The following is a 15487-nucleotide window of genomic DNA, read 5'->3' as shown; positions in this document are numbered from 1 at the left end:
TACAGTGGAAGTGACAAATAGATTCAAGGGATTAGATGTGATAGAGTGCCTGAAGAACTACCATATGATAGAGCAATTCCACTCCTGGGTATGTATCCAAAGAAAATGAAATTAGTGTCTTGATATCTGCACCCCCAGGTTCATTGCAGCATTATTTACAATAGCTGAGATATGGAAACAGTCTAAGTGTCCACAGATGGAAATTTAAAATGTAACACACACACACACGTGCATGTACACGCACAGGAATACTATTCAGCCATGTAAAAGAAGGCACGCTTGCCATTTGCAACAACATGGATGGATTTAGCATTATGCTAAATGAAATAGGTCAGACAGAGAAGGGCAAATACTGTATGATCTCCTTTATACGCAGAATCTAAAATACAAAGCCTGCCCAATGGCTCAGCAGTAAAGAATCTGCCTGCAATGAAGGAGACACAGGAGATGTGGGTTCAATCCCTGAGTCAGGAAGATCATTTGGAGGAGGAAATGGCAACCCACTCCAGTATTCTTGCCGGGTAAATCCCATGGACAGAGGAGCCTGAGGAGCTGCAGTCCATAGGGTCGCAGAGAGTCAGACATGACTGAGCAGCTGAGCACACACAACAACAACAACAATAAAAATCCTAAAAACACCCCCAAACAAAACAAAACAAAATTGAACTCAAAGATATAGAGATGGTGAACACCAGAGGCAAGGGTGGGTGGGTGAAATGGGTGAAGGCCATCAATAATTATAAACTTCTTGTTGCAAGATAAATAAATCCAGAGGGTGACATGTATAGCATGAAGATAATAGTAACCAGATAATAACCAAGCAACCAAAAAGTACTTTTTTTTAATCCTGAGAGATGGCCCCTTACCTTCTGTGCCTCCTGACAGCAAACTCATGGTATAGGGCTCTCCCTTGAGAAACAGGTGTAAGGACAGTGAAAGAGAGGAGTAGCCCGAGGTCAATCATACATCCCTCAAGGGAGAAAAAGGCCAAAAAAATGTGAACATAGGCGGTCAAGTCAGAAGAACATGGAAAGACAACTGTGCTTCCAGAATCCAGAGGCCCAGAGAGGTCTTTTCCTTCTGTCTATCCATTCATCCATCCTCCCACTCACCGGCTCAGAAGTAATGCCAGCCTGTGGAGGGAGGGGGTTCATCAATCCCTGGTCAAGATCAAGGGTGGCTCCAATGCCAGGGAGAAGTGACCAAGTCGGGTGGGACAAGCTCTGGTCTAGACATTAAGAGCCCCGGTTGTCCTTTTGGCTCTGCCACTGACCTGGTGTGAACCGGGTAGTACGGCTAGAGCTTTCTAGACCTCAGTCTCCTCACCTGTAAAATGGGGACAGTTGGGCCAGAAGTTAGGTGGGGCCTTTCCCTTTCTGACATTCCACGACTGACCCTTTAGCCCCTGATGTCACAATATGGAGCTGGACCGTGATTGGGCCACAGCCCCCTCCAGCGCTGCTGTTCTCTTGGTCATGGGATCAAGATGGACTTGCCCTGGACCTTCCCTATTTGTGCTCTTCTGTTGTGCCATGGCTCAGGGTGACCGGGACTCAGGTGGGGCTGGGACCCGAGGGAACGTGGGATCAGACCAGGGGACCAGGCAGGGGCAGGCCCCTCCCAGGACAATTGATGCCCTTCTCCTTCTCTGCAGACCAGCTCTACAATGAGACTGTGGCAAAGGCCTTCCTGCAGTTTTACGAGCGAACAGCCCAGGTTGTGTGGAACCGGTTCATGGAGGCCGCCTGGAACTATGTCACCAACATCACCAAGAAAAATCAAGAGGAGATGGTGTGGTACCACTTCCACCCCTGCCCCTTCTCCCCTTGTTCTTCTCAGGGGTCACGGAGCAGGGATGCTGGGGGGCAAGGAGTCACACCTTTTGCCCCTCTTCCAGAGCTGGATGAGAGAGGGAAGCCCCAAAGCACATGTTGGAACAGATGTCAGGCTCTAGGCCTCCTGGAGCCCTGAAAGCTCTCTGGGCTAGAACCTCTAGCTTTCCTCTTGTAAATATCACCTGCTTGCTTTTAGGGGCCAGGTTCCCTCCCTTCTCGCTCTTAGCAAAGTTTCAATGATTCCAGACCCTTTAAAGGGGCTTTGGAAGCAGGCTGTGGGGCTGGGCCCTGGAGTTCAATGTGACACCCTCACCCTCTCCTTCACCCTCGCACGACAAACATGGTGACCGTCCTTCCAGCTCTACAAGGACGTGGAGAAGTCCCAGCACACGCTGTACTTTGGCACGCGGGCCCGCCTGTTTAAGATCGCCAACTTCCAGGACCCGGACGTGAAGCGCATGCTGAGTAAGCTGCTGAACGTAGACAAGGCGGCCCTGCCCAAGGAGGAGCTCCGGGAGGTGATGGACGAGCCCCCAGGTCTCCAGGCACATGCTCCCCACCCCAGGGGTGGGCAGGCCGCTGGGTGGGGAGCTGCCTGGAAGGAGGTTGGGGGAGGCAGGGCCAGAGCTTTCTCTGGGTGGGTGGGGGAGGTGAGCAGAGGCCAGTGGGAAGATGGGACCATGCCTTGGCCAGGCCTGCCTCTCCCAGCTGGTGGGACTAGCGCTGGGGGTGGGCCCATGGCTGCGGGCCTGCCCTGGGTGACACCTGTCCCCCCAGTACAACCAGATTCTGGCCTACATGGAGACCACGTACAGCATGGCCCAGGTCTGCCTGAATGAGGGGCCCTGCCTGCCCCTGGAGCCTGGTGAGCACCCGAGCCCACCCCCACCTACCCCAGAGTCTCAACACAGCCCGTTCCAGGAGCCTCCGGATTCCCACCTTCCTCCCAGCCCCAGCTGCACTTGGGGAGGGGCTGCCCACGGCTGGAGAGGGCAGAAGGCCGGCTGGAGTGAGGTCCCACTTCGGCTCCTTTTCTGGGTACAGACCTCGAAGAAGTCATGGCCACCTCCCGAGACCAGAAGGAGCTGCTGTGGGCCTGGCAGGGCTGGCGGGATGCCGTGGGTCGCCAGCTCCGCATGACCTTTGAGCGCTATGTGCAGCTCAGCAACAAGGCTGCAAAGCTCAATGGTGAGGCCCCTCGCCCCGCACCTGCCGGGCCATCAAGCTGGGCAGACTGCGTCCTTCATGGGGCTCCCGGCAGTCCTGGGAAGGGTGAAGCCGAGTCTGGGTAGGATCTGGAGTCAGGAACCCTGAGCCCTGAGCCCTGCTGCTGGGGAGCCCAGAGGTGGGTCACTCGTCGTGTGGATCCACAAACAGCAACTGATCACTACGACTGGGGTGTGCCGCTGCTGGGGAGGGTCTGAGGATGCACAGGTGGAAAGACGGGGAAGGTGCCCACCCTCCCCGGGCTTATAGGCCTCTGGGAGACAGACGCTCATTTCCAGTCACCACCCAGGATAAGTGCTGAGAAGGATGGGGCTGCAGAGAGAGAAGAAGGGACCCTGTTTCAGCCAGGTGGGCGGGGAGGGCCTCGCTGACATTCATCCAAGGCCTGAAAGATGGAGCAAGCCGGGCAACAAGAAGTCCTCGGGAGGATCTGAAGAAAGGCAGCCCGGGTGGGTGGGGCTCCAGGTGGTGAAAGAGGAGCAGACCCTGTCCGCCCAGGCCCAGAGGATGCTCAGTAGCACCTTTCCATCCCACTCTCATCCTATACGGATGGTGACCTTGGTGGGGGGTGTCTTTCCTGTTTGGCAGATAAAGGCCTCGAGGATCTAGGAGGTCAGTTGGCTTCCCTAGCAGGTGCCTGGGTCTCCTGCCAGCCAGGCCAGGCTGAAGGGTGGGTGGGGGTCACCCCTGAGCCCCCTCCCCTGTCCTAGGTTACCAAGACATGGGGGCCTTGTGGCGGTCCAAGTACGAGTCCGACTCACTGCAGGAAGACCTGGAGCAGCTGTTCCAGGAGCTGCAGCCGCTCTACCTGAACCTGCACGCCTACGTGCGCCGGGCCCTCTACCGCTTCTACGGGCCCGAGCTCATCGACCTGAGGGGGCCCATCCCTGCCCACGTCCTGGGTAAAGCCCCAGCTGGCGGCAGAGGCGGGCAGGTGGAGTAGGCCTCCCGAGCAGGCGAGCAGGCGCTCAGTCGGTGGGGAGAGACGGTCTCCCGCCTCCTTTAACCCTTCCCCTCCTCTTCCAGGGAACATGTGGGCTCAGTCCTGGGTCAACATCTTAGACCTGGCCCTGCCCTTCCCGGAGAAGCCCCCCGAGGACATCACGAAGATCATGCAAGGCCAGGTCAGCGCTCGGGCCCCTGTCTGCCCTGCCCGACCCCCCAGCCCCCTGGGCGGGGCCCCACACGCTTCCTCTTCCCCACAGCACTGGAAGCCTGAGAAAATGTTCCAAGAGGCTGAAAAGTTCTTCACCTCCATGGGGATGCTTTCCACCCCGCCCGAGTTCTGGACAAACTCCATGATGGAGAGGCCGACCGACGGGCGGGAGGTGGAGTGCCACGCGTCTGCCTGGGACTTCTACAACGGGCAGGACTTCAGGTGTGTACCCTGTGGCTGGCACTGGCCCCCGCCTCTGCTCCTGCTCTCCACCGGCCTGCCTGTCTCAGCGGGGTGGCAGCCGGGGCTGGGGGGCGGTGAGCTGGCCACCTGGGGGAAATAAGTGTGAAAGCCAAGGGCCTGGCCGGTGCTCGGATGTGGCGCCTGGAGTACCAAGGGCACCAGGCCCTGCTGGTCTCCAGCCCGACCACCCAGTCCCTTTAACAGAGCCTGAACAGGGAAATTTCTTCTCCCAGGGCATCCCCATGCTCCTTGACCCGTGCCCTTTAACCCTAGGATAAAGAAGTGCACCGAAGTGACCATAGAAGACCTGCTGTCCATCTTCCACCAGATGGGCCACATCCAGTACTTCCTGCAATACAAGAACCTCTCGGTGATTTTCCGTGCAGGCGCCAACCCAGCCTTCGAGGAGGCCGTGGGGTCGGTGGTCACCCTCTCAGCCTCCTCCCACAAGCACCTGCTCAACAGAGGCCTGCTCAGCCAACAGCACCAGGACAAAGGTGATGGGGACCAGGAGGATCCCAGGCCTGGGGCCCCCCGGGGCAAGGCCTAGGGGAGGCGGGACCAGCGCCGCCTCCTGACTGCCCCCCCTCCGCTTTCTCCAGAGGAGGAGGTCAATTTCCTGATGAGCGTTGCCCTGGAGAAGATCGCCTTTATCCCCTTCGCCTACCTGATGGACCTGTTTCGCTGGAAGGTCTTTGATGGCACCATCGAAAAGGACATGTACAACCAGGAGTGGTGGAACCTCAGGTGGGGAGGACCGCCATTCGGGCCCCTCTAGCCATGGCTGGACTAGGGTGGGCTTTTGGGGCAGCCTCAAGGGGACCGCCTGCTCCCAAAGGGCACCACCGTCTCGTCTCCGGGGGCAGAGCTGGGTGTGTGACGCTGCTAATCTGCAGCCACGGGAAAGCCCTGGGGTGACATTGGCTGTCTGTTGTCCCCAGACAAAAGCATTCCTGCTGAAGTGGGTAGGGCCGGAGCGTGAGTCTTGGGGGATTGTGTCGAATCTGGCACCAGCACTCAGCAGGCTCGTAGCCCCTCGGGGGATCTCTGGAGGCCAGCAAGTTCGCACGGTGGTCGCACTTGGGCCCTCCAAGAACAGGATGCTGACCACCAGGCAGGCTGTCCTGCTCCTCCCCTCCCTTCTCTGCCTCCCAGTGGGGTCAGCAGAGGGGGTGTTTGGGGTCTGAACTCTTTCCTTCTGGTGGAGAGTCCTTATATGACAAGGGCAAGCCCACTGCCCCCTTTCCTATTATCCCAACACACACACAGACACACATAGACACACACCTGTCTCTGACTGTGTGTCCCCAGGTCTGTCTGTGGGCAGGATTGGCAGTGAAGGAGCCCCCCAGCAGTCAGGCAGCATCAGTCTTGAGTGAGGGGCACCCGTGTCCATCCCATCACCGACCCCTGGCTGTTAGATTGGATAATAATTGCCCATGGGCAAGGCTTCCCTTCTCCACCAGGCCTCAGACCGACCACCTCAGGTCTGCCGGCCACAGGTGCTCCCGAAGGGCCCACCAGTTCTGCATCAAGCCCTTAGGCTGACTTGAACCTTTACAATGACCCATGGCCACTCCCAGAGGAAGAAGAGGTGACCAGCCTGCGGTCACACTGCCACCCAGGGATGGCAGAGCGGGCTGCCCCTCCCTTTGTCCTCTCACCTTCCGACTCCCACCCCGAATTCAGGACTGGACCTCACTGGGGGGACTGGCAGAGTCTTGACCTTGTGTCCCCTCCAAGGGCACCCCCACCAGCCATCTGGACTGAGGGAGGTTGCCCCCTCCCTCAGCCACGCCCACCACCCCCTGAGTGATGGAAGCCAGAGGCTGAGGGAGGGGGCAACTCCCTGGTCCTTGAACACAACCTCATGGATGAGAGAGGAGCCTCCCCGTGAGGACTGTTCAGGGCTCCAGAGGGCCAACATGAAACGGCGAGTCCGCCCCAAAGATGGCGCACGTTATGTCCATTTCACAGACAACACTTGACAACCAGGCTCGGTAACAATCAACTTTCCCACAGTCACACAGCTCAGAGGGGCAAAGCCAGCAGTTACCGGGGTCTGCCCGCAACTCTGCCATGTCCTGCTACCAACTCCCTGGTCTCTAAGCCTCGGTTTTCCTCCATACCACAGGGATGGTGCTGTGTTTTCTTCTCAGCACTTCTTACCAGATGAAACCACTTGGTTGGTTGGTCCATGGCCATCCCCCATCATTGGGATGAAAGCAGGGACCCTGCCTAGCTCGTTCCCTCCCGTGTCCCCAGAGCCGGGATAGTGTTGAGGGAGCCAGTATGGAGAACTCGGCACGGTTCCTGCAGAGAGGACATGCTCAATGTTAACTCCTGTAATTGTTTAATTCTCTGATTCCCAATCCCATGTGTTTTCAACTCATTTATTTAATCAATAAAATGCATTAAGTGTCCTCCTCATGCCAAGTTGCTTTGATAGCTGTGCAAATGCTTCAGAAGGAAAAGGGCTCTGGAAATCTTACCAGGTGGCACTTTCAAGCCCTGGATTAACACCACCGCCCCCCAGGTTGAAGTACCAGGGCCTGTGCCCTCCCATCCCTCGGACAGAGGAGGACTTTGATCCAGGCGCCAAGTTCCACATCTCTGCCAGCTTGCCCTACATACGGTAAGGTCTGGGCCACTCCAGCAGAACCGGCCGGGGGGCTGGGGGTTGGGGGACACAGGACCCAGGCGGAGGATTTTCAGGAAGGCCCCAGACCCAAATGTCCTCCCCCTGCACGCCTCCCCATCTCCTCCCGTCGGATGGCACCACCTCCTGAGGGCCTTGTCCTTAGCACGCTGAGTTTTCACATCAGCTCCCCTGCGGAGGGCAGCGTGATGGGAAAGTGTGTCTGCTGTCCCGAGAGGTGAGCAGGAGTGGGGCGGGGGTGCGTGAGTCCAGAAGGTTAGGAAGGAGAGACCCTGCAGTATCCCAGGGCCAGCCTACCTGACAGTGGCCCACTGACCCGAGCCCACCCCTGCCACACCCCCAGCCGGCCTCGCCTTCCCTCCCCAGGTACTTTCTCAGCCTCGTGCTCCAATTCCAGTTCCATGAAGCACTCTGCAAGGCCTCGGGCCACATGGGGCCGCTGCACCGCTGTGACATCTATAACTCCAAGGAGGCTGGGAAGCTCCTGGAGTGAGTGTCCTCCCCCTTCCCTTGTCCTTCCCCACCTCGCTGGAAGCCTGCCCCAGGCCTCTCTCCTCACCTGGCTCCACCCTAGGTCCCCTGAACAGAGCTTATGTTCTAGTGGAAGTTCTTCCCTCTGTCAGACTACAGTCTCTCCTATGTTAATCAAAGCCCATTTCCTCTTATGTAGCCCCTGTGGTCAGAGAGACGGTTTAACCCCTCCTGCTAACATGCACACACACACATGTATGCATGCACGCACTTGCTCATGTTGTCAATAAATCGAACTGTCCCAGATGGGAAGCCAGTGTTGGGGTCTCACCTCTGCCTCCATCTTCTATCTGAATCCCCTTACTCTTCCCTTGCAAGGTGCCTGCCTAGCTTCTCAGCAGCACTTGATGCATCCTGGGGTGCACTCTGCTTTGCCTATTTTTTCTCGGAGGTGCCTGAACCCAGTTCCCAGGCTGATCCAGGTTGCTTTTGCACCAACCTCTTGGCCAACTCGGATCAGCTTGTGGTCTATCTACTTTGACCCCCTACCCGCAGTCTTTTTTCCCCACACTTGGTGTCTAGTCCATCCTTTCCATCCCTACCTCTGTAGTGCAGGTTTCTGGCCCTGAAGGAAACCTGGAGTGGAGTGAGAGGCTGACCTGGGCTGGAGGCCTTTACTGCCACAGGCTGGCTCTCTAACAAGCGCTCTTACAGTGTTCACGTTAGCAGTTCATAACTTGCAAAGTGGATTTTATTATCCATGTTTCATAAATGATGAAACTGAAGCTCAGAGAGGTATAATTGCATATTGCTGCTCTAGGAAGTGGCAGAATCATGCTTTGAGGCCCAAGGTGACTCCAGAACACATTATCTTCCACCCTGTTGCTTCCATCAGTTATAAAGGATGCTGTTCTGGTGAAGCTAGACCAGGGTCCTCTGGTCCCAAGGTCAGCACTCCAGTCTCTGGGATATGGAGCCCGCCCCACTGACGTAATCTTTTTCTCATTGCATTTCAACCGATTTCAGTAGGTCCATTACCATAATCGGTCAAGGTCATGTTGAGTTTTATTCCTGGTTCCCCAGAGGATGAACAAAGCCACTCTTTAGTATCCTAATAATTATCCACAATAATTTTGCATCCTTTGCAAAGGTAATGAGCACGTTCGTGATTCCACCATGCAGCTTGTCAGTATGCACGAGGCCAGACAGAGTTGCAAGACTGATCCTTGCCTTTGCTCCCAGGAGGACTGCACCTGACATGCCTTCTTGTCTCCCTAGTCTATTTGCTTTTTCATCTTTTCATACTCCTGGGATTTATCCTAGCCAACTGCTCAGGTTTGAGCTTCTCAGAATGTGTGGAACAGAAGGGGCCTCTCGGCTCCCTGCGTTCATGTCTCTGGCTGCCCATCATTTATTCATTCAGCAAACATTTACCTGTGCATAAGCCAAACGGCCTGCCCTGCGTCCAGCAGGGGGCAATGGGCCACAGGATAAGTCAATAACCACATGGCAAGAAAGGAGCTGGTGCAGCAGGAAAGGGATTTGGTGAACATGCAGAAAGGGTAAGTAGGTCTTGCCAGGGAACCAAGGAGAGAACTCTGCCCCTCAACACAAGAGTACAAGAAATAGCAGACTTCTGTTTTCTATACAACTCTTTTTTAAAAAATACACTTTAATATTCATTGGATATTTTCAAGAGTACTCTTAAGTTTTTTTTTAAGTAATTTTATATTTTTGGCTGTGCTGAGTCTTTGTTGCTGCTCAGGCTATTTCTCTAGTTGTGGGGAGCGAGGGGCTACTCTCTGGTTGTGGTGATTGGACTTCTCATTGCCATGGTTTCTCTTATTGCAGAGCCTGGCTTCTAGGTGCTCGGGCTGCAGAAGTTGCGACACGTGGACTCAGTAGTTGTGGCTCCTGTGTCCTAGAGCACAGGCTCCGAAGTTGTGACCCACAGGCTTAGTTGCTCCACAGCGTGAGGGAATCTTCCCGGATCAGGGATCAAACCCGTGTCTCTTGCACTGGCAGGCAGATTCTTTACCCCCTGAGCCATGAGGGAAGCCCAGCATCAACTCACTTTTGACTCTGAGCCTTTATCCCACTTGACCGGTGAGACATTTGACCTCAGTCTTTCTCATCACTTCTCTACCCCTCTCCACCCAAGACATATAAGGCTCCCAGGGTCTGACTTGGTACCAAAGCATGCCAAGGCCTTGCCAGTCATCTCTAGGCCTTTTGTGGAAGGATGGGGCAGGCAAGCGCTTGCGGGCGAAAAGGGGAAGGCAAGATTCTTGGCTGCTCTTTTCCCTAATAGAGCTTAAAACTTGATTTTGCTACTTTTGACTCATTTTCCTAAATGTGATCGCCCTGGGGCAGCCTCTAGGTTGGTGCCATTGGGAATGAAAGGTAGAAGTGGACTTGGTCCAAGTTCCCAAATTCCCCTGCCTCACCTTACCATGAGGACCTGATCCCATCCACGGGCCCTTTTCTGCCACCCTGGAATGGAGGGCTCCAGACAGTGCCCAGTCTGGAGTGCCCAGACTTTGCAAGTCTCGTGTGCTGCCGCGTCAAACCTCTTGTCCCACCCAACCTGAAGGACTATTTCTGAGTAGGCAGACTCTCAGTGGTTGAGACTTTCCCCTACCAGGTCCTTCCTTTTTCACAGTACCTGCCATTGATTTTCACAGTACCTGCCTGCAATTGATAAAATCCTCTTACCTAAAAGTAGTTTTGGGGTTTCATTTGTTTTTTTCTTTCTATCTTGATGACTTTTCTCCTCCATTTCTCTAGGATCCTAACTACATTTTCCCCCAGTGGTCTCTGCCACGGATCTACTGACCCTTAGTTTCCCCACCTTATTCTTCCCCAGTTGTTTATTAAGCAATGCATATAAGACTTGGCAAGCTACAAAGCCCTCTTTGCTGCCGTTCTGTGTCTTCATCCTCACCACAGTGAAATGCAGGTATTAATGGGGGCCAGTTTTACTGATGAAGAACCTGAGGCTGAGAGAGGTTAAGTTGATCGTCTGTGGCTGTGAGCCCCTAACTAGCACTGCTGGGTCTTGAACCTGAGTCTTGACAGCCTAGATTTCATACTCTAGGCCTCTGGGCCTCTCAGCCCCACCTCTCTCCAGGTCAGATGGGGGAGGCAGGTTGAGAAGTATCAACATACACCTCCTGCTGCCTCTGTGGGGGACGCTGGGGTGGAGGAGCCTGGAGCCCCGGCTGCAGTGCATGCTGTCCCCCTACCTGAGTGCATGGGCCAAGCCCAAGGCTAGACCCCCTGCCACCGAGCACTGGGTGAGCCTCGAGACAGCTGACATTTCTGCAGTGCCGCCGGCAGTGCACAGAACACATCCCACGCTTGCAATCTCGCTAATCCTCGCAAACACTCCCTGGGAGACCGGAAGGGACTGAAAAGCAGTCTCTCTGCTGACACTGAGCACCTCATGGGAAAGAGTGTTTCATGACTTTAGGCTTATTTGAGTCCAGGATAATAATTCTCACGGTGGTAGTACTAGTAATAATAATAATAGTAATCAGACATTTATTGCCTACCTAATTATGCTCCTAGAATTGTGTTTATTTGGCCAACACAACCACCCTAAGAGGTAGGTACTATTATTTTCTCCATTTTATGGATATGGAAATTGAGATTCAGAAAGGTTAAGTACTTGCCCAAGGTCCCACAGCTGAGTCACAGAGTCAGGATTCAAACACAGGTTAGTATTATTTCAAAGTTTGAGATTTCTTTTTCTTTTTTTCAACTGGAGGATAATTGTTTTACAGTCTTGTGTTGGCCTCTTCCATACAGAGCTTGTGCTTTTATCCATTATGCTGAACATCTGTTGGGAGAGTCTGGCTAGCAAAGTCAGACTCTAAAGGTGGGGTTGGGCATACTGAGGGGTCCCACAGCATCAGCCGATGCCCCCACACAGTCTCACAGCCGTACTTACCCTCCCAGGGATGTCCTGAAGCTGGGCTCGAGCAAGCCCTGGCCGGAGGTCCTGGAGAAGATGACCGGGGAGACCAAGGTGTCTACAAAAGCCCTCATGACCTACTTCAAGCCCCTGCTGAACTGGCTGGTCACTGAGAACGTGCGGCAGGGGGAGATACTGGGCTGGCCAGACTTCAGCTGTTCCTTTGAAGGTTTGATGATCTGACCCTCGTCCCACCTCTGTTCCAGCTCCAGGCCCAACCCTAGCCTGCCCTCGGCCAGCCCCGACCACAGCCCAGCCTTCACCCCTTGCCCATCAAGGACCTTGCAGTGTGACCCTGTCTGCACCTGATGCAGCCTCGGCCAAGACCACAGCCCATGCCCCAGCCACTGGCTCGGAGGCTTCCTTGCCCTTGTCCGGCTAGACTGCAGGGTGGATCTGAGCACGGGGTGGGCACCTTACCCTTTGACCCTGCATGGAGCCACTGCTGGGCTCCATGGGGTACATGGCCGTACCTGTGCCATCTGCTCCTCCTCCTCCTGCTCCTGCTCCTCTTTCCTACCTTCCTTCCAGGGCAAGGCCCTCACCTTTGGAAGGCAGGTGCCAGAGGCTGGGGGAGAAGGCCTGTGGCCGTCAGATCCCCTCTGGTCACCACGAGGCACCCTCCCCAGCTTCACCTGCTCTATGTGTTTCCTGTGTCTTCCACAGACAGAGAAACCGGCAGGGCAGCATTCCTGGGGATGGAGCTGAACCCCGACCAGGTCAGATCCGGGCAGTGGACGTTGCTGGCCCTGAGCTTTGTCATGTTACTGGCTGTCCTGCTGCTGGGCCGCAGGCTGTACACCCTGGAGAAAACCTCACTGACCCGAGACACCAGTACACAAGACACCCGGTCACAGGACGCCCGGTCACAGGGCACCCAGTCACAGAGTCCCAGGTCACAGGACGCCAATGCCATCGAGCCAGCATCCAAAACCTACTTCCTGGGCATAGCCATGGAGCCCCAACAAGTTGTCAAGAGACAGTGGATGCTGCTGGGCCTCTGCCTCCTCCTGTTGTTGTGCTCCATTGGCCTCATCATTCGGATTTTCACACAGCACAACAGGAAGCCTCCGTGGATGACAGATGAATGGGGGAGCTGGGACTAGACACCAGTGCAACTGGTGAGGTTTGGGGGCAGGAGGAGGGTGGCCAAGTGGAGGGGGGGGGGAATGCTTGCATGCATAGCACCCAACTGCTATTGGGTGCAACCGTGGCAGACCTGGGTACATGGGCAGTTGTGCGTTTGTGAACTCATGTGTGTGAGGCCACGTGCACAGGTGACTGTGTGATTCCATGTCTGCCCTGGGTTCCAGACCAGCTTCCTTCTCCTAGGGTTCAGGATCCATAGTTTTAGTTATCCAAGGTCTGTGTCCCTGCAAACTAGCCCCTCACCCCAAAACTGGTTTTTCACATAATGTTTTCTTCAGACTCTACTGTGGGGATGGACAGGGGCTACAATACCCAAGGAGTATCTGCCATGGTTAGAAATAGGACACTGCTTCAGTGCCTTTATAAGATGCATGCAAGTAAAACCAGACACTCCTGTACATCAGTGCTCAGTTCATGAGCGCTGAACTCTGTATACTGGCCGGCACTGTGTTGGGCTGCATAATCCAGCCCCCAGAAGCTGCCTGTCAGCTGTCTGAGATGCAAGTAGCCTTACAAACTGCCCCGTGGCCCATCCCTGCCCTAGGCCAGGTCCTCCCAAATGCAGACAGTGGGTAGCTGGGCAGCCAGCCAGGCTTGATTAATGATTGACTTCTTTAATATTTAAACAAAGCTCATCTCCAGCCACTCCACTCCAGAGATGGCCTTGTTCAACACACACACACCTGCTGCCTGGCCTGTTGCCCTGGGGATTGAGCACAGGGCAAACAACACCTTTCCAGGCTCAGTGGAGGAGGGGAGGATGGGGAGGGAGAGCTTTAAGAAGGACATTGGGGAATGAGCGCTCTAGGGACAAGCCTAGGAAGAGAAAGGGAAGGCCTCTGCTCCTGCCCCTCTTCGCCCTTTCTTTCCAGCCTGGGTCTAACACAAGAGTGCCACACCCGGTGTATGGGAACTTACTGAGTTTGGACTGAGGCCCCAGGGGCCCCCAGGGAGACTGAAAATCAATGTCTGTCGGAAATTAGGGGAACCTTGAGAGGAAGTAACATCACAGCCAGAAACCACAGAGGAGGCATCAGGGCTGCAGTTGAGCAAGCGGGAAGGTGGCCAAGAGATGGGACTGGCTCTCTCTAGATTAAGGATCTGAGCCCAGAAGTCAGGGATCAGGGTACAGAAGGACTGGGCTGAGATCTCCATGGAGCCTACCTCTGTCCAGGTTTCAAGAGTTCTTCTTGAGTTCTGGCAGAGTCTGAGCACTTTCTGTTCTGACCGCAGGCTCCAGAGCACCCTCATTTGATGTCTCCGTCACTGCTGTTACTTTGCCTTGCTGTAACGTCCTTATTTGTCCCCATTACTAGCTGTCAGCTCTGTAAGGTCAGCACACAGTGAAACATCTGTAGACAGCACAGGCCATGGCACACAGTGGGGATTTGGAAAATGTTTGAGTGAGTGAGTAAGTGAGTGAATGAGTGTCCCACTGCCCAAATCCCTCCTCAGAGCTCAGCACCCCATGCCCTGAGCCCATGAGAAACAGCCCCACCTTTCCTCCACAGCCAGCCTATTACCCCCAACACGGGGCCAGCCAGGACAACTCTGCCCCCCCCAGGAGGCCACACTTGCAGCCCTCCCATCCCTCAGCCACAGTGGCCAACGAGATCCCCATCAGGCATTGTGGCTCTGCATGGCAAAGGCACATCCAGCCCAGGACTCCAAGCCTCTCACCTGGACTCCAGCAAAACTCTCACTGAACCTCCATGTCCGTCCTCCCTCCCCCACCCGCCATTGTAAAGTTTCTTTCTTTGGACCTCCATTGTAAAGTTTCTTTCACTGGATTATTTCCTTCCTGTCTAACTGCTTAACAACTTGGTTGTCCATCAGTTAATCTAGATGTTCAAAATGGCATCTGAGGGTCTTTCTTTGTCATTCCCTTTTTCTCCCACCTCCCAGCTCAGCCCCTTGCACTGATTCCATCGTCAGCCTTTGCCTAAAGTGCATGCCCTATTGAATGCTTGCCCTCCAAGGCTGGCTCCAAACTGGCTGTTGGACCTTCTGCAAAGCTTCAAGCTCACCAAGATGCTCAGTGAACAGTGGTCTCCTTCTCCCACTCCTCTCCAAGAAGGCTCTTTCAGTAAACCTCACCCCATCCCCATCTGCTTATTCTATTGTATTCATTTTCAACCAGTACTCAGACACTTTTATCAGTGTCACTTGCTAATATGTGGTTTTAAATCTGTTCTTCTCCTAAGCAGTATCTGTATGCTAAGAGCTCTCAGGCCTCTAAAGAAAACACCTCATTGCATATTCCTTGTGCATTACAATGCCAGTACCAGGTCCTGGATGGGCTTGCCACTAGGAGTTCTGCATGGGCACTGGGATTCAGTCGGAGGGCACTTGGTAAGGATGGGCAAAAGGTCTATCCATACCATTGCCCGAGTCCAGTCCAGTGGTCAGATCGGGAAAGAAACCTTCAGCAGAAGACCATTTGAGGCCTCTAACAACCCCTTCGGCTCCTCCTCTCCTCCCCTGCTTGAGAGAGACGGCCTCGCAATGTCCAGACTGGCCACCTGGTACCTGAAGCGGGTCTGAGAGGGCCGAGGGCACAGTCCATTGGGACGGAGCAGAAGCTCCTCAAAGAGGCCCTACCGGATTGATTCCTGGCGCCGGACTCGCGCCCAGCTCCGCCCCCGAAGAGTCAGGGCCCCGCCCCTGCCCCGTTGAGTCCCGGAAAAGTTGCCCCCGCCCCGCGGACCCCGCCCCGCCGCCGCTGCCGCGCGGCTCCTTTCAGCACCGCGGCGCGGACAGCTCCCGGGCGG

The 15487-nt window shown here is 55.1% G+C and overlaps 1 protein-coding gene across 1 annotated transcript; it reads left to right on the top strand.

Annotated features, from left to right (window-relative positions):
- Window positions 1-1532: 1532 nt before the first annotated feature.
- On the top strand, window positions 1533-14293 carry LOC122433363 (angiotensin-converting enzyme-like protein Ace3). The gene is made up of 16 exons (XM_043459803.1): window positions 1533-1557; window positions 1655-1791; window positions 2195-2353; window positions 2613-2700; window positions 2880-3023; window positions 3773-3964; window positions 4089-4186; window positions 4268-4440; window positions 4735-4958; window positions 5064-5208; window positions 6998-7096; window positions 7487-7609; window positions 11552-11736; window positions 12234-12416; window positions 12492-12688; window positions 14228-14293. Exons 1-15 carry the CDS (start codon window positions 1533-1535, stop codon window positions 12671-12673), a joined length of 2157 nt encoding a protein of 718 aa, XP_043315738.1. The 3' UTR covers window positions 12674-12688; window positions 14228-14293.
- Window positions 14294-15487: the final 1194 nt, after the last annotated feature.

The sequence above is a fragment of the Cervus canadensis genome, chromosome 1, assembly GCF_019320065.1.
Source record: "Cervus canadensis isolate Bull #8, Minnesota chromosome 1, ASM1932006v1, whole genome shotgun sequence".
In the NCBI taxonomy this organism is placed as follows: domain Eukaryota; kingdom Metazoa; phylum Chordata; class Mammalia; order Artiodactyla; family Cervidae; genus Cervus; species Cervus canadensis.
The sequence above is the reverse complement of the archived record's forward strand: the minus strand, read 5'-3'. Positions and strand labels throughout refer to the sequence as shown.